The sequence below is a fragment of the Cetorhinus maximus genome, chromosome 32 (genome assembly GCF_964194155.1).
Source record: "Cetorhinus maximus chromosome 32, sCetMax3.hap1.1, whole genome shotgun sequence".
In the NCBI taxonomy this organism is placed as follows: domain Eukaryota; kingdom Metazoa; phylum Chordata; class Chondrichthyes; order Lamniformes; family Cetorhinidae; genus Cetorhinus; species Cetorhinus maximus.
In genome coordinates this window covers 660,146-687,740 of record NC_135910.1, presented here as the reverse complement: position 1 = coordinate 687,740, position 27,595 = coordinate 660,146, and the positions used below count along the sequence as shown (strand labels likewise).

Here is a 27,595-nt window from a genome sequence, read left to right as displayed (position 1 = left end):
CCTACAGTATATTCCGCCTGTAGACATAAACACATATATGCACAAAGGCACATATACTTACATAGACAGAACACAAATATAGACATCTGAACAAAAACAGACACCCACACATACTCACAAACTCATACACAGGCTCACACACAAACACACAAACTCGTACACAGACTCACACACACACAGGCTCACACACACACAAACTCACACACACACACACACAGACACAAACTCATACCCACACACAAACTCTCACACACACAGACACAAACTCATACCCACACACAAACTCACACCCACACACAAACTCACACACACACACACACACACACACAGACTCATACCCACACACAAACTCACACACACACACAGACACAAACTCATACCCACACACAAACACAGACACAAACTCATACCCACACACAAACTCACACACACAGACACAAACTCATACCCACACACAAACTCACACACACACACACAGACACAAACTCATACCCACACACAAACACAGACACAAACTCATACCCACACACAAACTCACACACACACAGAGACACAAACTCATACCCACACACAAACTCACACACACACACACAGACACAAACTCATAGCCACACACAAACTCACACACACACACAGACACAAACTCATACCCACACACAAACTCACACACACACAGACACAAACTCATACCCACACACAAACTCACACACACACACACACAAACTCACACCCACACACAAACTCACACACACACAGACACAAACTCATACCCACACACAAACTCTCTCACACACACACAGACACAAACTCATAGCCACACACAAACTCACACACACACAGACACAAACTCATACCCACACACAAACACAGACACAAACTCATACCCACACACAAACTCACACACACACAGAGACACAAACTCATACCCACACAAAAACTGTCACACACACACACAGACACAAACTCATAGCCACACACAAACTCACACACACACAGACACAAACTTATACCCACACACAAACTCACACACACACACAGACACAAACTTATACCCACACACAAACTCACACACACACACACAGACACAAACTCATACCCATACACAAACACAGACACAAACTCATACCCACACACAAACTCACACACACACACAGACACAAACTCATACCCATACACAAACACAGACACAAACTCATACCCACAAACAAACTCACACACACACACAGACACAAACTCATACCCATACACAAACACAGACACACACACACAGACACAAACTCATAGCCACACACAAACTCACACACACACAGACACAAACTCATACCCACACACAAACTCACACACACACACACAGACACAAACTCATACCCACACACAAACTCACACACACACACAGACACAAACTCACACACACACAGACACAAACTCATACCCATACACAAACACAAACTCATACCCACACACAAACTCACACACAAATTCACACACAAACTCACACACAAATTCACACACAAACTCATACACAGTGACTTACACAAACACACACAGATACACAGAGACTCTCACGCACACAAACTCATACATAGAGGGCAAAATTGTCCTAGATTTGCACTAAGTGCAGTAGTAGGTGGGAAAAAGGAAGTTTTATCCATCAGCCGCAATGATGGGTTTTCATTCCTTATTGTCCCATTCCCCGTGCTTCCCGGCTCATTGATAATTCATTCCTGGGAAACACGCCAGTTCACTGGCTGCCCTGGCCTCTGATTTTCCCGTCCACCATCACCTCAGGCCTTCAGTAAACCGGGAGCCATATTTAAAGGCCGCCCCTGCAAAGAGCCAGCACTCTTCAAGGGAGAGGAAGCTGCTGGGAACTGATGGCTGCCAAAGGGGGGAAACATGCTGCCCCCAGGTTTAGCATCGCCTCCCTCGGGCACCTACTGGATGCAGTGGAGGCTGCCAGGATGTCTTCTACCCGCACTCTGGGCGAGGGCCAGCAAGCAAGGTCACCAGTCCAGCAATGGAGGCAGTGGAAGCGTTGGTCAACGCCAAAGACCTGCAAAAGAGGACAGCCACCCAGTGCAGGAAGAGGATGCATGGTCTCCTCCATTCCACCAGGCTAATTTACTCTTCTCATCACTCTCAACCCTCACACTCACAAACACAAACACATCTACAGGGATCTCATTTGGTGCCAGTTCAAGGGACATCACCATTCACTCCCTCACACACATCTTCATTTGCCCTGTGGATCATGTCCTCAGCCCGTCCATTGCACCACTGATGACCCACTCACATGCCAGGTATCCTTGTTATCTGGCCTGGCAGGCGTCCTGCTTGCAATCTCTCCACCCGAATCCATGCAGGACAAGCTGGCACACAACAAAAGGGAGAGGGCGCAGACTGGTGGGGGAATGCTTGAAATCAAGGTCCTCACAATCTTTGAAAATAGAGTCATCCAGCTGGCCAGCGAAGACCTGGACCATTCCTGTGCTGACGGTGAGGTCAGCAATGCTCAACCAAGTGAAGATCCAACAGTGCAATATCCATCAAACAACCATGCTGTGAGCTGTTCCCCTGTTTTACAGTCCCCTGGTATGTATTAATTATCTCTCCTTGCTTTCGCAGGCAAATCAAAAGCAGCCAAAAGGATCCACGGCCCAGGCCCTCGACTCAAGCCCCGAAGAAAGCTCAGAAGAAGAATTCGATGACACCCTCATTGAAGACCTGTCACAGCTCTCACCCACACCCTCCACTAGTGCAGAGACCTAGCTCTAGGGTAGCCTCGGGGTCACAATCTGGTGAGCACATCACTCTGCCTGATCCACAGCAGGCAGCGGAAGGGACTTCCCAGATGTCCAGCATTTGGAGAATCTCTACAAACCATAAATCTGCTGAGTTCGAGTCAGATGAGGAGCCTCTGGTTGCTGGAGCTGCAAAGGCAAGCTCGGGAACATCAGGAAGGGATGTCCGCTGCACTCCTCAGATTGCAAGGCACGATGGAGGAGTCCATCACCTTCAGTCTGAGGTGATAGCGCCGGCACGCCAACGCACAGAGGAGGCATGCAGCTCCTCCATCTCCTCCTCAGCTAGCTCCTCCCCTCATTGCAGCTCCAGGTTGTGAAGGGCGCACCAGGCCCTCCACTGGTATAAGTATGCATTAGTGATTAACACCCGTGCCCAGACTGTGCAGCTAATTCCTCTTAATATTCCTAAGCCTGCCGCTACTTTTTGGCACTCCCCCATAAACCACAGCAGAGGTGGAGGCAACAATGTATGACACCCTCTGTGGAGGGCTCCACCAGACCCGTCCAGGCACCAGAACCTCGTTCTCAATATCCTGACGGTTTGTTCCAACAAAGTGCGAGTTTGCAACATGAGCCTTGTTGTACCTTTGCTCTGCTGCAGTCTGAAACCACCACACGGGTGTCATCAGCCACGGCCTCTGCAGGTAGCCCTCTTCCCTGAGGGGCCAACCCTGCAGCCTCTCTGGGCCTTGGAATACGTCAGGGATCTGAGACCTCCTGAGAATGTGGGAGTCGTGGACACTGCCTGGGAATCGTGCGCAGACCTCTGGGATGTATTTGTGCTGGTCGCAGCCCAGCTGAACATTAAGTGAATGGAAGCACTTGCGGTTGAGTTAGTTTGTCGCTTGTTGCCATGGAGATCTGAGCACCACATGAATGCAGTTCCTGGCACCCTGCACCTGTGGGAAGCTGAGATCTGCGAAAATCCCAGTGCTCTTGCTTCATGGCTTTCCTGATCCTGGGCAAAATGCACAATGTTGCGTGCTTTGCGAATATGGCATCCGCAACCTCCTGGATGCATTTGCATGTGGAGGCTTCTGAGATCCTGCAAAGGTCGTCTGTGGAGCCCTGAAAGGAGCCACGGCTGTAAAAGTTAAGTCCTGCGGTCGCTTTCACTGCCACTGGCAGTAGATGCCCTCCATGTCCCTGTCACACCAAATCCTGCAACAGGTGGCATATGTGACCGGCCAGTTTCCTGGCCATGTGCAGCCTTCGGTGACACTGGCTCTCTGTCACCTGCAGGAATGACAAGCACTGTCTGGAAACCCTACCTCTAGCTAGGCTTCAATCCCTGACAGCTCACTGTGGCTCTTTAGCACGTGCGTAGGAGCCTCAGCCTCCTCTTCTTCCTGAGGGTGCTGCTCCTCACTCTGCCAGGTCAGGCACCTCCGTCGCTCTCTTCTCCTTTGTCTCCATTCCCAATAAGCCGTGATGCATACAGTTGGGTCACCAGGCTCCATGCTTCTGATGTAATCATCCTGCAGGATGAAAGAGAGAGACGCGTCGGTTAACATGAGTGTGCTAAGAATCTCTCTTGGTTAAGTATGGAGGCCCCTTAATAATTGCATGAGAGTGCTGGCCACCACTTGGATAGCCAGAGATTAGTGCGCTGCATGGCTGCCTGAAATCTCACCCACCTCCGTCCCACTCCACCTAACCAATTGGCGGTAGCTTTGCCCATTGGACTGCATGTTGTGCTCTCAGCTCAGGCACAGTCATTCTCCTAACCCACACTGCCAGGCTGCACTGTTAGCTTCAACCATGGGGGAGACTGGTCCAAACCGGGATGGTGACATTGTAAGAGGCTGTGAGCGTCTCCAGCAGTGACTGCTCCTTGGCCAGCTTTAGCAAGGAGATTGTACAACTTGCCCAGTCATCAAATTGTTCTGCAGTCCACTAAAACATACATTAGTCTGCAGCCTGTGCCCAAAGGGTTAAATGTTCTGGAGCATTTGTGACACTTCCATGCTTCTGCATAGTTTGAGTGGGCATATGAGCTAGAGGCCCGACTCCAAGCGTGTCAATGTGGCTGTGCCTGAACTGTCTCAGCTGTGGAGGGATAGTCACTTTACACAAGGTTTGCCTCATGCATGGCCGCTTCCCTCGCCCCTACCCCGCACATGCTTGTGCACCCCCCCAACTCACAGCAGACCGTGCTGCCTTTACACCCCCTTTCCCCCCCACACCCAACTTGCCTCAGCCGTAGTGCAGCCCTTACCCTGGGCCGCACTGTTAGACAGCCGGGAAAATGTAACCAGCCTGTGCCTGGGCCTGAATGCGTGGCACCTCTTCCTTGAGGTTAAACGGGCGACCTTGGCGAGTGCTGTGCAATGCTGGCATGCACTCACCTCCAAGTTCCCCTCAAAGCTCAGCTCACCAGGTACACGCCTTTTAAATGCAGTTGTGAAACATGTTGATGTGCAATCACGCAGACATGCCTGGATGGTCCAGTGTGTGGGAATGATTCTGGCAAGCAGGGATTATAATTATATGCAGATATATTAGAACCGTAGAACCATAGAAAAGTTACAGCACAGAAGGAGGCCATTCGGCCCATCTTGTCCATGCCAGCCCGAGGACACCCAGGTGCCCTTTCTAATCCCACCTTCCTGCACCCGGCCCATAGCCTTGCAGTTTACAGCACTTTAGGTGCAGATCCAGGTACTTTATAAAAGAGTTTAGAGTTTCTGCCTCTACCACCAACTTGGGCAGCGAATTCCAGACACCCACTACCCTCTGAGTAAAAAAGTTCTTCCTCATGTCCCCCCTACACCTTCTGCCACTTATCTTGAATCTATGTCCCCTGGTTCTAAAATTCTCCACCAAGGGAAACAATTTTATCCTGTCCAATCTATCTATTCCCCTCATAATTTTGTACACCTCAATCAAGTCACCTCTCAGCCACACAATACTTCAGTTGTGGCCTCACCAGTGTTTTATACAATTCCAACATTATATCCTTACTTTTATATTCTATACCTCTGCCAATGAAGGAGAGCATTCCATACGCCTTATTTACAACCTTGTCTACTTGAACTGCTGCCTTCAGGGACCTGTGTACTTGTACACCAAGATCTCTCACTTCATCTACCCCTCTTAGTATATTCCCATTTATTGTGTAATCCCTGTAACTGTTTGACCTCCCTAAATGTATGACCTCCCACTTCTCTATGTTAAAATCCATCTGCCACTTTACCGCCCACTCCACCAACCCATCTATATCGTTTTGGAGATTATGGCTATCCTCTACACTGTCCACTACTCGGCCAATCTTTGTGTCATCTGCAAATTTCCCAATTGTGCCCCCCACGTTCACGTCCAAATCGTTGATATCTAACACAAACAGCAAGGATCCCAACACCGAGCCCTGTGGAACACCACTTGAGACAACTTCCCATTCGCAAGGGCATCCATCAACCATTACCCTTTGTTTCCTGTTACAAAGCCAACCTTTTATCCAGTTTGCCACATTACCCTAATCCCATGGGCTTTTACTTTCCTGACCAATCTGCCATGTGGGACCTTGTCAAATGCCTTGCTAAAATCCATATACACAACATCCACTGCACTACCTTCATCAACCCTTGTCACTTCCTCAAAGAATTCAGTCAAATTTGTGAGGCAAGACCTTCCTTTAACAAATCCATGCTGACCATCCCTGACTAGTCCATGCCTTTCCACATGACAGTTAATCCTATCTCTCAGGATTGATTCTACTAATTTGCTCACCACCGATGTAAGGCTAACTGGCCTATAATTGTTTGGCATTTCCTTTGATCCCTTTTTAAACAATGGAACTACGTTTGCATTTCTCCAGTCCTCCTGTACCTCCCCTGTATCTAGTGAAGGAGGAGGAGGAGGAGCAGAATTGCTGGGAGCCTACAGGCTGCTACGCCCAGCTGTTGCTGCTGCAGCTACATCCAGCTGTTGCAGAGCGGGGTCTTGCGAGGCCTTGCAAGGCCTGAAGAGTCTGAGAGTCGGAGTTTTGAGGAGGGCCAAGGGGAGCAGACCTGCCTACGCCAGAGGGGGAGAACTGCTCCTGTGCCGGAGGTGGGTGGCTGGAGAGGTTAAGATCTGTCTTTTGACTGTTTGGTTGTCTGCAGGTGGAGGAATAGAACATCTGAGCAGCCAGGGCTGTGAGAGACTGAGCTTTGAGGGGAAGAAGACCTGCACCCCAACTGCCTTACCTGGGCAAGTTAGTGCTGTCCAGAGCCAGCTGCAACTGGGCATTTATCATCGTTCCTGAACCGAGCGCTGCCCAGGGGAAGATTCCTCCCCCTGCAGCGGAACATCAGAACTGCCCCCCTACCCCCACCTCAAGAAACATCGAGGCACCTGCATGCCTTTCTCCCCTCTGCCTCCACCTCCCCCTTTCCCTCTCGCTGTCCCGTACTCTCACTCCCCATTTGCTGTGGACTGTTTCTGTTTGTCTTGTGTTTGTTTCTGGTTGGTTTCCATCAGGGTGGGTGTAGGATGATGCCTCAATGGCGATGACAACTTCAAAGTGGTGGGGCCCACTCGAGCCCCCTATGTGGGGGCAGTGGCCTCTTCGGCCCTGCTTCTGCTACAGCCCTGTCACCTTTAAAGCTGCTTATCCACAGGGTGAGGTGCTACACATCCCCCTCCATGACTATTGAAGCCTGCGTGCAGACTATGGCCGGGGTTGTGGCCCCTCGACCATAGTTGCGACCTCAAAGGTGTATGGCAAGGCCGTGTTCTTTTTGAAGACCGGGCCGGGTGGTGCACATTGCCCTCGAAAAGGGGCTCATGGTGGGCGGGACCTTCCTGGCGATGGACCCCCTAGAGGCCAATGCACAGAGGCTCATATTATCAGCCTTTAGTCCCAATGAGCTCCTCCTCCCCTACGCCACCTTTGTCATCTGGGGCAGGTGAGGTCAGGGTTGGCACCGATGCCACTCGGCCTGAAAAAGAGTAACCTCTTCGCCACGTGTACTCCTCCTGGTGCCAGGGTTTTGTTTGCCTGGCCTGGGAGGAGTGCACCAAGGAGGGTTTTAATGTTACCTTTGAGGGGGCTGCCTACCGTACATTCTGGTCAGTGGATGGCGTGCGGTGCCATGCCTGCGAGGGGGTGGGGCATGTGAGGAAGAACTGCCCCGTCTCCAAGGCTGCGGCTGGCACTGCCTCTCCTCCCCTCCACCACCGCTCCACCTTCCTTGCCGCAAGGGGAGGAGCCGCCTGCAGCCACCGCCACCTCGGCTGCCACCGTACCAGATTCCTGGACTCGTTCCGTCATTTCTGGAGAAGGAAGCGGGGAGGCTCCCTCTCCTTGAGGCTATGGTGGGACATGGGCATGTCCGTGTTTTCTGTCAGGCGTACGCGAGGGGGTCGACAAAGAGGCAGAAATCCAGGGTCGAGAAGCTAGAGAAGGAGTTGCTTGACCTGGAGGCATGTCTCCGTCAGCCCGATGGGGCTCGGGCCCTGCAGCTGGCTTACGAAGAGAAGCAGGACCTGCAACTCATCGGTCCCACGGCGCGTACGTGAGGTCCCAGATCTGGTTCCTCCAGGACCCAAACCATGGCTCCCCCTTCTTCTACTCACTGGAAAAAAGGTACGAGGTCCATCAGCAGCTCCTTACGCTGCTGGCCGACGATGTCTCAGATCCAGAGGGCATTAGGGCCATCGTCTGAGACAATTACACCGCCCTGTTCTCTCTGGATAAACCCAGTGAGGATACTCGCAGAGGTTTGTGGGAGGACCTGCTGCAGGTCAGCCAGAGGGCGCCAGAAAGCTTGACTCCCCGATAAGTCTGGGTAGCTGACCGGGACCCTCGACAGCCTCTCCCGAGGCAAGTCCCCAGGGCTGGGCGGGCTGACCATGGAGTTTTCAGGGCATTCTGGGATGTCCTGGGGAACGACTACGCGGGGTCCCTGGGGGGAGAGGATTGCGACTGGGGAGATGCCCCTCTCGTGGCGCAGGGCCCTGATTGCCCTGCTCCCTAAGGGGGATCTCCACCTTCTTAAAAACTGGTACCCGGTCTCCCTCCTCAGCACGGATAACAAGATCTTTCCAGGGCAATGTTTTCTTGCCTTGGCATCGTGCTGGACCACATGATCCACCCTGACCAACCCTACATGGTCCCGGGCCGTGCTATCTTTGATAATATCCATCTGGTCTGGGACATCACCCACTTTTCCCAGAGGACTGGTCTGCAGAGCTCCTTCCTGTCTCTTGACCAGGAGAAGGCGTTCTACAGGGTGGATCACAAATATTTACTCGGGACTCTGCGAGCATTCGGGTTCAGGACGTATTTCATTGCCCAGATCCAACTCCTGTACACTGCCGCAGAGCGTCTAGTTACAGTTAACGGGTCCCTGATGGTGCCCCTTTGCTTTGGGAGGGGAGTGCGTCAGGGCTGCCCCCTGTCTGGACAATTGTATTCTATATGCGTGGAGCCTTTCCTGTGCCTCTTGCGAAGGAGGTTGTCGGGGTTGGTCCTGTGTGGGTCGGGCATCGGGGTGGTCCTCTCAGCTTACACTGATGATGTGTTCATGTTCACTGACCCGGCTGACCTGCGGAGGATGTGCGAGTGCCAGGAGGTTTACTCTGCGCGATCGCCAGAGAGCCGCTGCTCAGGAATTCACCTCTCCGCCCTTTTCAGTGGCTGGTGGAGAGGAGGTGGCTGTCGGGGTGACTAGGATCAGGGATGTGCTGGGTGGTGGAGGAGTGGGCTGGATGCTTCCACAGGAGTTGACACATCACGCGTCCATGGACGCCCGGCTCGTGGCCAGTGCCATCCAAGACCTTAAGACAGTCGTGCTCGGTCCCGACGTCATTCTGGGTCTCGAGGTAGTGCAGGTGCGCGGTGGTCTTCTGTCCAAGCGTACCCCTGTTCAGATGGAATTCCACATTGGCCCCAAGCTCCAAACCCTCCATCGGGAGCCGGTGCCCCACAGCCTGAGCCGCCTCACGGAAATGCCCTCTGTGTCCTTTACCACAGCGCGCAGGGGTTTCCTGTGTGGTCTGCTGCTGCACACCCTTCACTCCCTTGCCCTCACCCACTACCCGGACATGCCCTGGCAATGCCGTGTTGCTGTCCGGCAGGGGAGGTTCCCAGTTGGGGGGGCCCTCTACACGGGTGTCCTCCTACTTTCCATTGGGGACCTGGGGTGGAGGGTGTAGCATGCAGCAGTCCGCTACACCCATAGGTTGTGTTGGTTCATGGACTCCCCAGACACCTGCGTCTTTTGCGGCTTTGTGGAGTCTGTGGACCATGTATATATAGGGTGTTGTAGGCTGCACTCCCTTTTCAGTTATTTAAAAAACCTTTTACTGTTGTTTTGTTTGTAGTTCAGTCCCACGCTCCCGATCTACAGGCACCCAGTGCAGAGGGGGGTTGGGATGGAGGAGGACCTCCTCGTGAACCTGCTCCTGGGCCTGGCCAAGTTGGCCATGAACAGGCCCAGGCAGCAGATGATTGAGGAGGTTGTCCAGCCCGACTGTCTGCTGCTCTTCCGCGGCTATGTTCACGACCAGGTGTCGCTGGAGAGGGAGCATGCGGGGTCTGCCGGCACTATCGGGGCCTTCCATGCTCGGTGGTCACCATGGGGACTGGGGTCCTTTATTGACCCCTTTAATCACGTTTTGGTTTAATGTTTGCAAATTTCCTTTAAATTTTGTCTTTGTTTTTGCAGTTTCCCTTTAAGGGGCTGCCTTTTACTTTGTCCCTAATTTTGTTAATAGAGTTTACTTGGTTGACTCAAAAGAGTAACATCTTCTTTACTTTCTCACCCTTCCACTACGTCTTGGTGCTCCCCGGACATCCACAGCTAAGGTGGGGGCAGCCTGCTGACTGCTACTCCCTGTCAGTGATGACTTTGGCCGGCATCCTCTGGAGGGCCGAGACCTGGAGGACCCCGGCCTGCTTTCAGGGTCCTGCTGTGTGGCAGTGACACCCTCCTCGGCCTGTGGAGCTGGAGCTGCTGAGGTCACAGTAAGAGGGGATTCGGATGGACTGGACACTCCCAGAGTTACCTGGGTGGATGACCCCAGGATGTGAACCTGCTGATCCTCCTCCCTATGGGTGCCTGAGGGCCCCAGTCTGACTCCTTGAGGAGAAGGGGTAGCTGGAGTGAGGTCGAGCTGCCCGGCACCCCGCTCGCGTACACCATGTCGGAGGCCAACTATGGCATCAGCGATGGAGTGGAGTCCATGCAGCAGTGCAGGAGCGATGTTCTTGATCAAAGTTTCCTTGGCAACTGCCATCCTACCAGTGTTGATGCCAGTGCGTTGGCAATGCCGGCATTATCACCTCAGCCTGAAGGTGGACAGACTCTTCCATTGTGCCTTGCAATCTGAGGAGTGCAGCGGACATCCCTTCCTGATGTTCCCAAGCTTGCCTTTACAGCTCCAGCAACTGTGACATGACCGAGTCCAGAGGCTCCTCATCTGACATCCTCACTGGGCAGCTGGATGGGTCTGTTTTCGAAGCTTGTGAGCACTTTGATTTCAGGAATTCCTCCATTGGTCGTGACCTCTCCCTCTTGTTGTGTGCCAGCTTGTCCTGCATGAATTAAGATGGGGAGAGTGTAAGCGGGACGCCTGCCAGGCCAAATGAAAAGTATACCTGGCATGTGTGGGTGGTGAGTAGTCCCATGGACGGGATGAGGACAATGAAGGTGTGAATGAGAGGGTGAATGGTGAACTGCCAGTGAGTGAGATGCTTGTGGATGTGTGATGGGTTTGTGAGTGTGTGAGTTGAGAGTGTGAGAAGAGTGACTTACCCTGGCAGAACGGAGGAGGTCATTCATCCTCTCGCGGCACTGGGTAGCTTTCCTCTTCTGAAGGGCATTACACCACCGCTGCCACCGCCTCTCAAGCCTGTTTGGTCACAGCGCTGCCCATCCTGCAGCCAGAATGGGGGTAGGGGACATTGTGGTGAGCCTCCACGGCATCCAAAAGGTGTTCCAGTGACACGTCGCTAAACCTGGGGGCTGCAGTCTTTTTGCCTTTCGTGGACATCTTCCCTGTAGCAGTCATGGGCTGGAAGCACTAAGATGTGTGCACATGCCTAGACTTCAAATATGGCGCCCAGCATCCTGAAGCGGCGAGGTGATGGCTTGGCTGGCGAATGAGAGCCCACCCGCCATGGAAATGGCGTGTTCCCCAGGAATGCATCATTAATGAGGCGGGTTTGGGACGATACGCCGTGAAAACCCACCATCAGAGGGTAAAATATCATTTTATCTACCCCCTACTGCAGTGAGTGCAAATCTGGGATGATCCTGCCCAGAGACTCACACACACACAAACTCATACACACACACTCATACTGAGACTCACACACAGAAACACATACACACACAGTCATACAGGGACTCACACACACACACAAACTCATACACACACACTCAAACAGAGACTCACACACACAAACTCATACACACACACTCATACAAAGACTCACACACACACACAAACTCAGACACACACACTCATACAGAGACTCACACACACAAACTCATACACACACACTCAAACAGAGACTCACACACAGAAACTCATATACACACAGTCATACAGAGACTCGCACACACACACAAACTCATACACACGCAGTCATACAGAGACTCGCACACACACAAACTCATACACACACACTCAAACAGAGACTCACACACACACAAACTCAAACACACACACTCATACAGACACTCACACACACACACAAACTCATAAACACACACTCATACAGAGACACACACACACAAACTCATACACACACACTCAAACAGAGACACACACACACACACACAAACTCATACACACACACTCATACAGAGACTCACACACACAAACTCATACACACACACTCATACAGAGACTCACACACACACAAACTCATACACACACACTCAAACAGAGACACACACACACAAACTCATACACACACACTCATACAGAGACTCACACACACAAACTCATACACACACACTCATACAGAGACTCACACACACAAACTCATACACACACTCATACAGAGACTCACACACACAAACTCATACACACACACTCATACAGAGACTCACACACACACACAAACTCATACACACACACTCATACAGAGACTCACACACACACACAAACTCATACACACACACTCATACAGAGACTCACACACACAAACTCATACACACACACTCAAACAGAGACTCACACACACACAAACTCATACACACACACTCAAACAAAGACACACACACACAAACCCATACACACACACTCATACAGAGACTCACACACACACAAACTCATACACACACACTCAAACAGAGACTCACACACACATAAACTCATACACACACACTCAAACAGAGACTCACACACACACAAACTCATACACACACACTCATACAGAGACACACACAAACTCATACACACACACACATACTGAGACTCACACACACACAAATTCATACACACACACTCATACTGAGACTCACACACACACAAACTCATACACACACACTCATACAGAGACTCACACACGCACAAACTCATACACACACACTCATACTGAGACTCACACACACACAAACTCATACACACACACTCATACAGAGACTCACACACACACAAACTCATACACACACACTCAAAGAGACTCACACACACACAAACTCATACACACACACTCAGAGACTCGCACACACACACAAACTCATACACACACACTCAAACAGAGACTCACACACACAAACTCATACACACACACTCATACAGAGACTCACACACGCACAAGCTCATACACACACACTCATACAGAGACTCACACACATACAAGCTCATACACACACACTCATACTGAGACTCACACACACAAATTCACACACACACACTCATACAGAGACTCACACACACACAAACTCATACACACACACTCAAACAGAGACTCACACACACATAAACTCATGCACACACACTCATACAGAGACTCATACACACACAAACTCATACACACACACTCATACAGAGACTCACACACACACAAACTCATACACACACATTCATACAGAGTCTCATACACACACTCATAAACACACACTCATACAGAGACACACACACACACTCATAAACACACACTCATACAGAGACTCACACACACACACAAACACACACACACACTCAAACAGAGACTCACACACACACAAGCTCATACACACACACTCATACAGAGACTCACACACACATAAACTCATGCACACACACTCATACAGAGACTCACACACACACAAACTCATACACACACACTCAAACAGAGACTCACACACACATAAACTCATGCACACACACTCATACAGAGACTCATACACACACAAACTCATACACACACACTCATACAGAGACTCACACACACACAAACTCATACACACACGCTCATACAGAGACTCACACACACAAACTCATACACACACATTCATAAAGAGTCTCATACACACACTCATAAACACACACTCATACAGAGACACACACACACACTCATAAACACACACTCATACAGAGACTCACACACACACACAAACACACACACACACACTCAAACAGAGACTCACACACACACAAGCTCATACACACACACTCATACAGAGACTCACACACACACAAACTCATACACACATAAAAACACACACACACATACACACACACGCTTACACATCCACTCACATATATATACACAGATACACACAAACGGACACTCACATAAACACATGGACTAACACACACACAAGGACATGTTGATGGGGTGAAATGAAGAGGGGTCAGAGGAGTCTCATATGAGAATAAACATCGGCATGAACCAATTTTGCTGAAAGGCTTTGCTTTACATTCTGTGTAGTTTTATGTAACTCTTACCAACTGCTGTATAATAGGCTGCAAACCCAGTATAGCGTTCCTCATTGGAGAAATCCGATACAAACGTCACGGTCATCCAGTTTCCAGTGGTGTAGTACTCCTGGGGGAATTGGAATACTTTCCCCTCTCTACTATTGCTGCCACAGATTAGAGGATGAAGAGTTTCATCGCAAAAGATCTGGGGGGAAGGATGCGGGAAATAACAGCACAAAATTATTAGCATCTGTTCAACTGTAAAGTCCTCAAATAGAGAAGCCCAGTAAATGGGGACTCTTAGAGAGAGAAAGATAGATAGATAGACAGACAGACAGTCAGACAGACAGACAGACAGACAGACAGAAAGATAGACAGACAGACAGACAGATAGATATACATCGGATACAGTGGAGAAACAGGTCATTTGGCCCAAGCATCCATCCTGGTGTTTATTCTCCACACTTATTCCCATCTTTCTGCATCTCATCCCATCAGCATTGTCCTTCTATTCCTTTATCCCTCATGTTTATCCAGCCTTCCTCTGAAATACATCTACACTATGCACTTCAACACATACCCTGTAGTAGCGAGTTCCACATCCTCACTTCTCTCTCTGGCAAAGAAGTTTCTCCTGAGTTCCTGATTGAATTTCTTGGTACTATCTTATACTTTGGTTCTGCTCTTCCCCTCATAAGGGGAAACATCCTTTCTGTATCTACTCAATCAAAACCTTTCATGATTTTAACCATGTCTATTAAGTTACCCTTCAGCATTCTCTTTTCTCTTTCCTCAGAGGTATACCAATTCATTCTGGTATCATCTTTGCAAATAGTTTTTGCAACTTCTCCAGTGTCTTTATATTTTACTTCATAATGGATATATCAGTAGATAGACAACTGTAGATAGATCAATAGATAGACAGATGTATCCACCTATTTATCCTTCTACCTTTGTATATTTATAATATATAAAGGTAGAAGGATAAACAGGTGGATATATAGAGAGATAGAGAGAGAGAGATGGAAAGAGATAGATAGATAGGCAAACAGGTAGAGACAGATGATAGATAAATCGATAGAGATGGATGATAGACAGAAATACATAGAGGGAGAGAGGGACAGATAGATAGATAGAGAGATAGATAGAGTGAGATAGATAATAATTTTGAAATGAATAGGTAGATAATGAATCCAGTCACAATTATCACAATTTAAGACTCGTAAATAGGACATACAAGGAAGTTATTAGGAGGAGAGGCTGACAATTAAATCCATGCACATCACTGCTACTAGGACTGAACCATTGATTTGACGGAGAAACGGATTACCTGTACATGATCGTAGGCGCAGTCAGGAGATGGCTCAATGTCGATGTGGGTGAAGGAGAGTTTGATGCCATAACCCCTAGGGACTTGGATCTCCCAGCTCTGCTGCACATCATTGGCGTAACCCTGGGGATAATCGAGAGAGGTGAGCTGGCCTTGCAACCCTTTCAGCGAGATGGTGCAGGAAACAGGAGGCAGGAGGAGGAGAGAGAGAATCACCCTAAAGAAACAGAGAGAGCCACGCAGACACACAAAGTGACTACACTTTGCAATTAGGATATGAGGACACAAATATTTTTCCTTGCTTCTTCCTTGTTCTAAATTAGTTACTATTTCACTTCCTGTCCAATTCATATCCATCCATCCATCCATCCACCCATCCATCCACCCATCCATTCATCTATCCATCCAGCCACCCATCCATCTACCCATCCATCCATCTATCCATCCAGCCATGTATCTGAAAACCCTGTTAGATGGTGAGTATTGAGGGAGTGCTGCACTCTTGGAGGCTCAGTACTGAGGTAGTGATGCTCTGTCAGAGGTTCAGTACTGAGGGAGCACTGTTCTTTCAGAGGGTCAGTTCTGAGGGAGTGCCGTACTGTCAGAGCATCAGTACTGAAGGAGTGCAGCACTCTCTTGGGGTCAGTACTGAGGGAGCCCTGTATTTTCAGAGGGTCAGTACTGAGGGAGTGCTGCACACTTGAAGGGTCAGCAACTGAAGGAGCACTGCACTGCCAAAGGGTCAGTATGATGGAAGTGCTGCATTGTTGGACAAGCATTACTAGGGGAACACTGTACCATTGGACTTGCCAATTTTCAGATGCAACATTATACTGAGGTTTATCTGCTCTTCAACCAAACACAAAAGGTCCCATGGCCACTATTTTGAGGGCAAACTGGGGAGTTCTCCCCGTCACTTGAGGCCAATATTTATCCCTTGACCTAAATCATAAAAAATACAAATTATCTGATCATTTTCTGATTGCTAATTGCGGGATCTGACTGAGAGCAGATTGACTGCCACGTTCCCACATAACAGCGACTACACTTCAACAAAAGGTTCTGCAATGGTTGTAAAGCACTTTAGGATGTGCAGAGGTCATGAAAGGTGCTACAGAATCCCAAGTTCTTACTCACCACATTTCCACTGGCTTTTCAAAACACTCAGAAGAATGGGAGTCTCTGCGTGTGCCCCTTCCTCCCAGTGAAACAACATGAATTGGTTTGCTTTCAACACTGACTCTTGTTCTCTGGGAGCTAAGGTTGTTTGGCAGCCTCCCCTCACTTGCCGCTTAGATACACATATCAGGACCCACCAGCCATTGAGCCAAATCACACTCATCCAGCCCAACACTTAAAGACTGCAAAGATTCCATCTATTCTCGTTGAAACCTCATCCATTATACCAAGTTTGTGATGGGGACAATTAAATCACAACTTATTTATGTCAGTCCCTTTTTTCTTCTAAATTAATTCATCTTAGGGCTACTTTTGGGTAGAATTTTGATTAAAGATTAACTGAGTGATCCACAATCGCCTAAGGACAGTAAATAGAGATTATTTTTCAGTAAACACTTGTCATACCAAACCCCAACCTGATCACTTCCAGGAATACCATGAGGTCAAAGTACTGGTTGGGTATGCTCACTAGAAAAAACAAAAACAAAAATCATCGTTGAGAGTGCTCGGTAGTCCGAGAGAAGGACAGAGTCAGACGGACAGGCAGAGATATATCGTTAGGGGAAAGAAGTCACTAATGGGAGTTTCTACAGGCCCAGACAAAATGTACAAGAAGAAATATTGGGTGCTTGTGATAAAGGGATGACAATAATCATGGGTCATTTTAATCTACATATAAACTGGAAAAATCAGATTGGCAGTAGTAGCCTGGATGAGGAGTTCATAGGGTGCGTTCAAGATAGTTTCTCAGAGCAGCACATTCTGGGAGCAGGTTATGTTGGGCTTGGCATTTTGTAATGTGACAGGATTAATTAATGACCTCAGAGTAAAGGCACCCCTAGGCAGCAGCGACCACAACATGATTCAATTTTACATCCAGTTTGAAAGGGAGGAGAGTGGGTCTAGGACTAGTATTTTAAACTTAAATAAGGGCAACTATGTGGGCATGAAAGCTGAGCTAGCTGAAGTGAACTTGGATACTAGGCTAGAGGCTAGATCAACAGAGAAGCAGTGGAAGACATTTAAGGGGATATTTCAAAATACTCAGGATAAGTATATTCCTACTATTAAGGAAAATTCTAAGGGGAAGACAAACAATCTGTGATTAACTAAAGAAGCTAAGGAAAGCATCAAATGGAAAAAGCATGAGTGGCAGGTTGGATGATTGGTCAGAATATAAAGAACAGCAGATAATGACTAAAATGTTAATCAGGGAAAGAAATTAGATTATGACAGGAAGCTAGCTAGAAACATAAAAACGGTTAGCAAGATTGTCTAAGGTGTTTAAAAAGGAAAAGAGTACACAAAGTGAGAGGCGGTCCACTAGAGTGTGAGAATGGAGAGTTAGTAGTAGATAATAAGGAAATGGTGGATGAACTGAACAAGTGTTTTGCTTCTGTCTTCACTATAGTGAATACAAAAAACATTTCAGTAATAGCTGTAAATTAGGAGGCCGAAGGGAGAGGGGAACTTGGTGAAATTACAATCACTAGGAAAGCGGTACTGAGCAAACTGATGGAGCTGTGGGCTGACAAGTCTCTGGTCCTGATGGACTTCATCCTAGGGTCTTAAAAGAGGTGGCTAATGGGGTAGGAGATGTGCTGGTGCTAATTTTCCAAAATTCGCTAGAATCTGGAAAGGTTCCATCAGTGGAAAGTAGCAAATCTCACCCCTCTATTCAAGGAGGGAGGGAAGCAGAAAACAGGAGCCTATAGGCCAGTTGGCTTGACATCTATAGTGGGGAAGGTGTTAGGATCGATCATTAAGGAGGTTAAAGCTGGGTACTTAGAAAAACTCAAGGCAATCGGGAAGAGTCAACATCGTTTTGTGAAAGGGAACTCATATTTAACCAATTTATTGGACTTCTTTGAAAAAGTAACATGCGCTGTGGATAAAGGGGAGCCTGTACTTGGTACAGTACTTGGATTTCCAGAAGGCAGTTGATAAGGTGCCACGTCAAAAGTTATTGCAGAAAATAAAAGCTCATGGTGTAGTGGTTAACATATTAGCATGTATAGAAGATTGGCTGGCTGGCAGAAAACAGAGCGTATGGATAATTGGGTCTTTTTTTGACTGGCAGGATGTGACGAGTGGAGTCCCATAGGAGTCTGTGCTGGGGCCTCAACCTTTTACAATTTATATCAATAACTTAGATGAGGGGAGTGAAGGCATGGTAGCTAAATTTGCAGATGACACAAAGATAGAGGTAAGAAAGTATGTTGAAAAGAGGGCATAAGGAGGTTGCAGACAGATACAGATAGGTTGAGTGAGTGGGCAAAAATCTAGCAGATGGAGTATAATGTGGGAAAATGTGAATTTGTTCACTTTGGCAGAAAGAACAAAAAAGCAGAGTATTACTTAAACAGAAAATGGCTGCAGAATTCCGAGGTGCAGAGGGATCTAGGTGTTCTAGTGCATGAGTCACAAAAAGTTAGTATGCAGGTATAGCAAGTAATTAAGAAGGCTAATGGAATGCTATCCTTTATTGCACGAGGAATTGGACATAAAGGCAAGGATGTTATGCTTCAGTTATGCCGGGCATTGGTGAGATAACATCTTGAATACTGTGTGCAGTTTTAGACTCCTTATTTAAGGAAGGATGTAAATATGTTGGAGGCAGCTCAGAGGAGGTTTACTAGATTAATAACTGGAATGAGCGGTTGTCTTATTAGGATAGGTTGGACAGACTGGGCTTGTTTCCACTGGAGTTTAGAAGAGTAAGGAGTGACTTGATTGAAGCATATAAGATTCTGAACGATCTTGACGAGCTGGACGTGGAAAGGATGTTTCCTCTTGTGGGTGAGTCCAGAACAGGAGGCACTGGTTTTAATTTAGGAGCTGCCATTTTAGGACAGAGGTGAGGAGAATTTTTTTCTCCCAGAGGGTTATGCAACTCACTACCTCATTGAATAATTTTTTAAGGTAGAGGTAGAAAGATTCTTGTTAGGCAAGGAAATCAAAGGTTATCGGGGGTAGATGGGAATGTGGAATTCGAAACACAAACAGATCAGCAATGATCTTATTGCATAGAGGAGCAGGTTCAAGGGGCCAAATGGCCTACTTCTCCAATTTCGTATGTTCGTACATTCGGGTAAAAGTCAATCTCATGTAAAAGTCAACCCCATGACTTCTGGTCTGAAAAAACTGAATTTTTCATTTTGTGTAAAAGTCAATCCTAGTTTTTCAGGGATCAAATGTGTTGTGATTATTAATTACTTACGGGCAATTGGTACGGTTCGATAATTTGAAGATACACACTGGAACTGTTAGATTTTCCCTCCAACAATTCTAGCACCAATCAACAAGGCAAACGTGTACCACAATGCCTCTGAGAAAGAATAACAAGTACGCAGCTCAATTTAAAAAGAAAGGTGTAGCATTCGCCAAGAAGACTAATAATTGTGCAGCAGCAAGAATGTTTCCGAGAAAATAATGAGAGACTGGAGAAAGATATCCAATAAACTAGAAAAGATGTCCAAGAATAAAAGCACTAGCAGAGGAAGATCTAGTTGGCCTCATCTGGAGATATAAGTGGCAGAATAGGTTAATGGACATGGTCACATTATCACATGGAACCACCCACCTCTGCGTCTTCAGAGAAATGAAGTCAAGAATTCAAGGCCAGTGCTGGCTGGTACACAAGATTTATAAAATGGAGCAATTTAGTACACCATCAGAAAGAAAACAATTCACAGCGCTTGCCATCTGAACTCGACAATAAAATCATCAAGTTCCACTGTTTTGATATCAAGAGAAGAATGCGTATTAATTGGTCGGCATTAGAAATATGGATGGAGCACCAGTGAACTTCGACAGGACAGCAAACAAAACCATTACCAAGATTGGTGAGAAAAACCGTCCTTGTAAAAACAACCAGCCACGAGAAGATGCGGTTCACAGTGATTCCAACTTGTGTGGAATGATATTCCAGTGCAAAGCTCTCCCCAAAGAGAAATTTCAGGAAGGTGTTGTCATTCATGTTCATAAGAAATGCTGGATGGATGAAGGCAGTTGTAAGAAATGGATCAAAGAAGTGTGGAATTTGAAACCAGGAGGACAACTCAAAGAAAAAATGTTGCTCATCTCGGGCTTGTCCAAATCCCACCTTGTGGATGATGTAGTCCATGATGGGAGTTCAACAAACACTGACATGGCAGTCTTATTGAGTATTGTTCAGCCCTTGGATTTGTGTATAAACAAACTTCTCAAGGGCTGTATCTGAAAGATGTGGAATATCAAATGCGCTTGATGGTAACGAGGATTGTTACTTGTGGAATGGCAATGCCAAAGTTGCTGGTACTACCAATGATGATCGTGGTGATGAAGAAGAGGAGGAAGGTCCATATGATGATGATACACGGTCAGGCTATTGGGATGAATTGTTCAATCATTCAGAAAGTGATCAGAGTGATTTTGAAGGATTTTGCAATGTGAAGTGTTGTAGTTAATTCATTATGGTACATGTTTATATTGTGTGGGATGAAATGTGTGTATATATATATATATATATATATGTATATAATGTTATAAAATAGATAAATGTTAGAGAATTAATATGAATATTATTGTGTTGTTTGTTTGTACTTAATTCCATTACGATGGTCTTTTTCAGGCCCAAATCAAACACACATGTCAATCCCTCAAAAATATTACCGATGTAAAAGTCAACCCCAGGATTTTTAGCCTAAAAATAATGACTTTTAGACTAGTATATGCAGTAACATAGATAACTAGATAGATAAGTTCAAAAACAAAATACTGTGCCTGCTGGAAATCTGACATAAAAGCAGAAAATGCTGAAGATTCACAGCAGGTCAGGGAGCATCTGCAGAGAGGAGATGGAACAGAGTTAAAGAGCTGGATTATACACTGACTAGGGGCTCCCTGCCCCACAGTGTAAGTGTTGGGAGTGATTCCCCCTCCGCATAGCCGGCTCACCCCAAATTAATTTTACGGTGGATGAGCCTTTAATTATTTTGAGGCAAGACTTCGGTCCATCTCTAGGAGGAAGTCCCACCTCATAGAGTTGTTGGCCAATTGGGAACTGGCGGCTCTTCAGTACCGGCATTGGCCGCTGCTGGTACTGCAGTGAGACCAAGGAGGAGGCGTTCAGCAATGGACCTGGACCTCCAGGTAAATCCAGGATCTCGGGCTGGCAAGGCCTGGCAAGTGGGGGCAGGGGGTTGAAGGAACTGGGGGATGTTGGACCGGATAAGGAGTGGGGTGGTGGACATAATGAGGGAAAACTGTGGGAGGACTCCAATGGGCACCATGAGCTGGAAAGGAGACATTCCCTCCCACCCCCACCCCAACCCCCGACTGTCAGTGGCCAATAGCCTGCAGGATCCTACCTGTTGGTTGCAAGCATCCCCTGTTAAATCTGAGTGGCCGCGAGTTAAGGTACTTAAGTTTGATGGGCTGGCAGTGGCCAATGGCAGGGCGCACTATTTTCCAGGTCCACCTGCCTCCACCTGTGGGTGGCTTGTAAAATCCAGCCCAATGTTTCAGGCCAATGATCTTCTGATGGCAGGTCATCCAGCTGCAGTGTTAACTGTTCTCTCCACAATAGCTGCCTGACCTGCTGTAGATAGATAGACAGGCAGAGAGACAGAGGAATGAGGGAGTGCACCGATATTATGGGTACAATGAGCTTTATACGCAGACAACAGTGAAGGAGATAGTAGGAGGTGGGACTGAGTGCACAAGAACACAAGAAATTGGGGCAGCAGTAGACAATATGGTCCTTCAAGCCTGTTCTGCCATTCAATATGATCATGGCCGATCTTGGGCTTCAGCTCCACTTCCCTGCTTGAACCCCATATAACTTGACTCCCTGAGAGACCAAAAATTTGTCCATCCCAGCCTTAAATGTATTCAATGGTGGAGCATCCACAACCTTCAGACAGAGAATTCGATAGAGTACAGTTACACAGACACAGCTTCCTATAATTATTCTACTCCATTCTCCCTGTTTCTCCATCTCAATTACATTGGTTCAGATGATGAAACTTTCCAAACCAGCACTTCCAGTATGTCTTCCTTTATTGTTAACATAGAATTCCCTTCCCACTTTGGCCCTGGGTCACGTCCATTCCATTTCCTGCACTCTTCAGAACGAGAAAACAGTAACAATTGGGAAATAAGAATGCTGGTCTGAATTGGTCTTGTATATTTTAAAATGGAACACCAGTAAAAACTGGGAAATAAGAGTACTGGTTGCACTTTTTTTTCCTTCTGGACAAAAGAGAGGGGCTGAATGACCTCCTCCTATTTCTGTGTAACAGGCTCGAAAAGGGCTGGAATGGGACTTAGTAAAGTTTTAATAAAAAGACAAAGGCTTGCTATCAAATCCCTAGAAAAATAAAACATTGAACCCTTACTGATGCCCAACAGCTGACTGGCTCTTTCTTCATGCTTGGTAAATTCATTTGGAGAAGCCACAGAAATTGTTCAGTGAGTGCTTACAGCTACTATAAACAAACAGAGAAAAGGAATAGTACTTTGTGCTGCATTGTTAGTGTGAAAGACTTGTCAGGTCGTTTGGAGGCAGGGTATCTGTTATAGAGTTGACCTTCTGACAACTTTTCTTAGTGGAAACAATTAACTTTACAGCAGCAGCAACTACACGTATGCATCAGACTCCATAACTAAAGAAGAACTCCCTCTAGAGGTTCCCCACACCGTTACCACATTGGTTTACACAGATCATGTGATCTTACTACACAGGATTATTCTTGAAGCTTCAGATCTACATTTCCCAAAACTATAATTACTACATTCTTCTCCTTTTAACTTTTCTGTACATTTTGTATTTACGGGGATATTTATCTCATGACATTACAATATTTACACAGGTCATGAAATTACAAGTTCAGTCTTTTAGGTGGTTTCCTGATCCATGTGGAATGTTGTAGCTCCACGACTTCCAATTCTTTTGTAGGAAACATATTCTCCGGAACTGCATTAACATCAGGTACCTCATTAGGCACGTGCAGTTCAGTGATAAAAACGAAAAACTGTGGATGCTGGAAATCCAAAACAAAAACAGAAACAGAAATACCTGGAAAAACTCAGCAGGTCTGGCAGCATCGGCGGAGAAGAGCACAGTTGACGTTTTGAGTCCTCATGACCCTTCTAATCTCAATTTGTCTTAGTTCAGTAGTTGAGCTACCCATGAATTCATTATCTTGGAAAGTGCTTCAACTTTTGCTTTCAAAGCCTCTTTAGCTTCATTTAGCTGATTCTTCAGCTCTTCTGTCTCCTTCTTATATCTGTTGGCTTCCTCCTGGAAACTTGAACAGTGCTGCATCTTCTCTGCCAACTGGTTCCTCAGTTTGAGAGGTGTTAAATTCTTCCTGTTTCTCTTCATAATTTTTTAGAGGCACAAACTTTGACCAGAGGGATCCTTGTAGTGTGTGAAGGTCTTTCAACAGGTTTTCCTTTTCTTTGCGAAGTTTGCTCACTTCATCTTGAACTCTGTCATTCAGCAGAGTCTCTTTGGGTTTCTTCTGTTGTTCGACCATATCATTGTTTAAGATAGTCTTCATTTCTTCAGGTTGCTGATTGTTTACATACTCCTTTTTCATCCTGTTGTGGTCCTTGGACTCTCCAGGGTCTTTCTGAAGTACCTTGCCTTGTTCCTTTTTCAATACAGGAACTCCTCCTGCTTCCTTTTGAAATCTCACTGGCCAATCAAGGTTAATTTCCCTCCACCAGTTTTGATCTAGAAGGCTTGGTCCTCTGCCTTCTAATAGCATCACTGGTAGCTGTGCCAACTGGTGTCTATAATGAACAATTGCTCCGGTGATACCTTTCACTTGGATTTCTTCACCTGTGTACATTTTCGGCTTGGCAGATGTTTGTTCCCAATTTAATTGTTGATCACCTTTATTTAAATATCTGGAAGTATGTTCTCCTATTACAGTGGTAGAAGCACTGGTGTCTACTTCCATCTTTAATGGTTTAACATTCACTTGCACGGTAATAAATATTGGCTCTGTCTTCCCAACTTTCATGTTGAATAATGAATAAATGTTAGAATTGGTTGTTTCTGGCTCTTCTACACTATAGACTTCATTGGACTTCGCTTGTTGTTTGGAGGCCTGTTTAAATCTCGCTTTGCACTGTCTCATTATGTGTCATTTGACACATTTGATAAAAATAACATTCTACTTTTTAAAATTGCCAACCACTAGAAGACTGATTGTTTCCACATCAATGAAAGTTATTTTTCGATTTAGTTGCTAAGCTGTTTCCTCTCATTTTTTGGTTAGTGAGGACTGTTTCCCGCTTCGTAGCGGAGTCCCAGCTTTTTGCGCCACTTTCAGCTGACTGTTCACGCCCGACTAGAGAATGGCGCCATTTTGCTTGTGAATCCCTTACAGCGCTTTCCATTGCCATTTCCATTTCCATTACCAGCGCTATTTCTAACACTTGCTTCGCCAAATAGTGTCTTCCTGCACGCCACATACTAAACGATCCCTGAGCACGTCTTTCAGGGTTTTACCTAAATCACAACACTCCGTTAGTTGTTATAATTTCGCCACATAGGTAGAAATTGTCTCCCCGCATTCTGTGAATTGAACCCAAACCTTTGCATTGTGAGTGAGGGCTTGGGTTGAAAATATCCTTAACGAGGTCTAATAATTCACTGAAAGGCTTCAAATCTGGGGCACTGGGGGCCGTCAAGCTTCGAATTAAACTGTAGGTCCTGTTCCCACAAATACTCAGGAGAACTGCTCTACTCTTTTCCTCCCCTGTGATTTTGTTTGTAAGAAAGGAGAATGCAAGATATTCTATATATTGAGGCCAATCGATGTGGCTGGCTCAAAGGGATCAATTCTGCCAAACTGTGGCATTTCGGATAAGTATATCTTTTTTTATTTTTAATGAACATAGATACTTACAATCGCTGGGTGAGGTACAGCACCAGAACTGATTTATCCTCGTCGCCCATTTGTTATAGAGTTGATCTTCAGACAACTTTTCTTAGTGGAAACATTTAACTTTATTTCCAAGACAGCAGCAATAACTACACGTGTGCATCAAACACCATATCTAAAGACAAACTCCCTGCAGAGGTTCACCGCTCTGTTAACACATTGGTTTACACAGATCATGTGATCTTACAACACAGGATTATTCTTAAAGCTCCAGTCCTACATTTCCCAAAACTATAATTATTACAGTTTCATTCACTGAAAACAACCTCATACTTCAACTTCCTGGAGTATAGATTTGAGGTTGTTACAAGCATTTTGTGAGGCCTGTCTCCAATGGCGATTAGATTCTATGACCTCATTTGAGCCTAAACTTCCCACCCACAAAGAAACTTTTCACTCTTTATTGCACCAGGAACATTTTAATTAAGAAATCTTAAATTCAAAATGTTCAAAGGACCATACAAACCCAAGCAGATTGGCCAGGAATTTCCAATCCAAACAGTGGTGGGTTTAACAGTGGGCGGGGTGGGGGGAACAATGCGGCTGGAGCTGGAAAACCGGTTCCCCACTCACAGCGGGAACACGTCATGGCAGGTTAACATTCCAACCGGAGCTAGCGTGAAGCCCTTTTGCATCCCGTTAATGGAACGCAGATGAAGACCCCACTGGAATTGTACGCCCCTGTGCAATTATGTGCACCACCTATGGGATATCCCGCCTTTCAGGAACACGTCCTGACCAACGTGGCATGGGCATGTCCGGATTCAACTGGAAGAGAGCCTGAAGCAGCTTATAGAGATCAGAAGATGGAGGCCCCCAGCGACCATGAACCCTGGGACACCATGTGCAGCAGTGGGTGAGTGGAGCATCAACCACATGGATTAATGCACTGAAGCAGCTTCCAGGACATCGATCTTTGCAGGAGATTCCAGGGTATGGATCTTCTTGCTGCAGGGGTTTCCAGGATGTGGAGCTTTGTGCTGCAGGTGGACTGCTGCATGAGGCAATGTTGGGTGGTGATGGTCTATGCTCCGGGGGGTGGGGGAGGTGGGGGGGTGTGGGGTTAGATGGGGAACAGATGAATGAAAAGGCAGGGCAGGTGCGAAGGCCTAGAGAGGGGAAGGAGAGGTTGTGGGTAGTAGGGGAAAGAGAGAGATGCTGCGGGAGTCACAGTGGGAACAGGAGTAGGTCATTAAGCCCATCAAGCCCACTCCGCCATTCAATACAATCATTGTTGATCATCCACTTCAATGCCTTTTCTCATATTATTCCCACATGTCATTGGCATTTAGAAACCTGTCAATTTCTGCTTTAAACAGACCCAATGACTGAGCTTCCACAGCCCTCTGGGGTAGAGAATTCCAAAGATTCACAACCCTCTTTGCAAAGAAATTTCCCCTCATCTCGGTCCTAAGTGGTGTCCCTCTTATTTTGAAATTGTGTCCTTTGGTTCTAGCCTCCCCATGAGGGGAAACATCTCACCTGCATCTACCCTG

At 46.9% G+C, this 27,595-nt stretch overlaps 1 protein-coding gene across 2 annotated transcripts in view; it reads right to left on the bottom strand.

Annotated features, from left to right (window-relative positions):
• The window catches only part of LOC144671314 (complement C1s subcomponent-like), a 77,007-nt gene extending 59,621 nt beyond the window's left edge, over positions 1-17,386 (bottom strand). The window contains exons 1-3 of one of the 2 annotated variants that reach the window (XM_078533133.1): positions 17,116-17,386; positions 15,979-16,195; positions 14,676-14,853 (exon numbers count right to left, since the gene is read on the bottom strand). In XM_078533133.1, coding sequence (XP_078389259.1) covers positions 14,676-14,853; positions 15,979-16,195; positions 17,116-17,120 — 400 coding nt within the window. In that variant the 5' untranslated portion in view covers positions 17,121-17,386. The remainder of the gene's footprint in view (positions 1-14,675; positions 14,854-15,978; positions 16,196-17,115) is intronic. The other variant, XM_078533134.1, reaches the window with a different exon arrangement.
• Between the last annotated feature and the right edge of the window lie 10,209 nt (positions 17,387-27,595).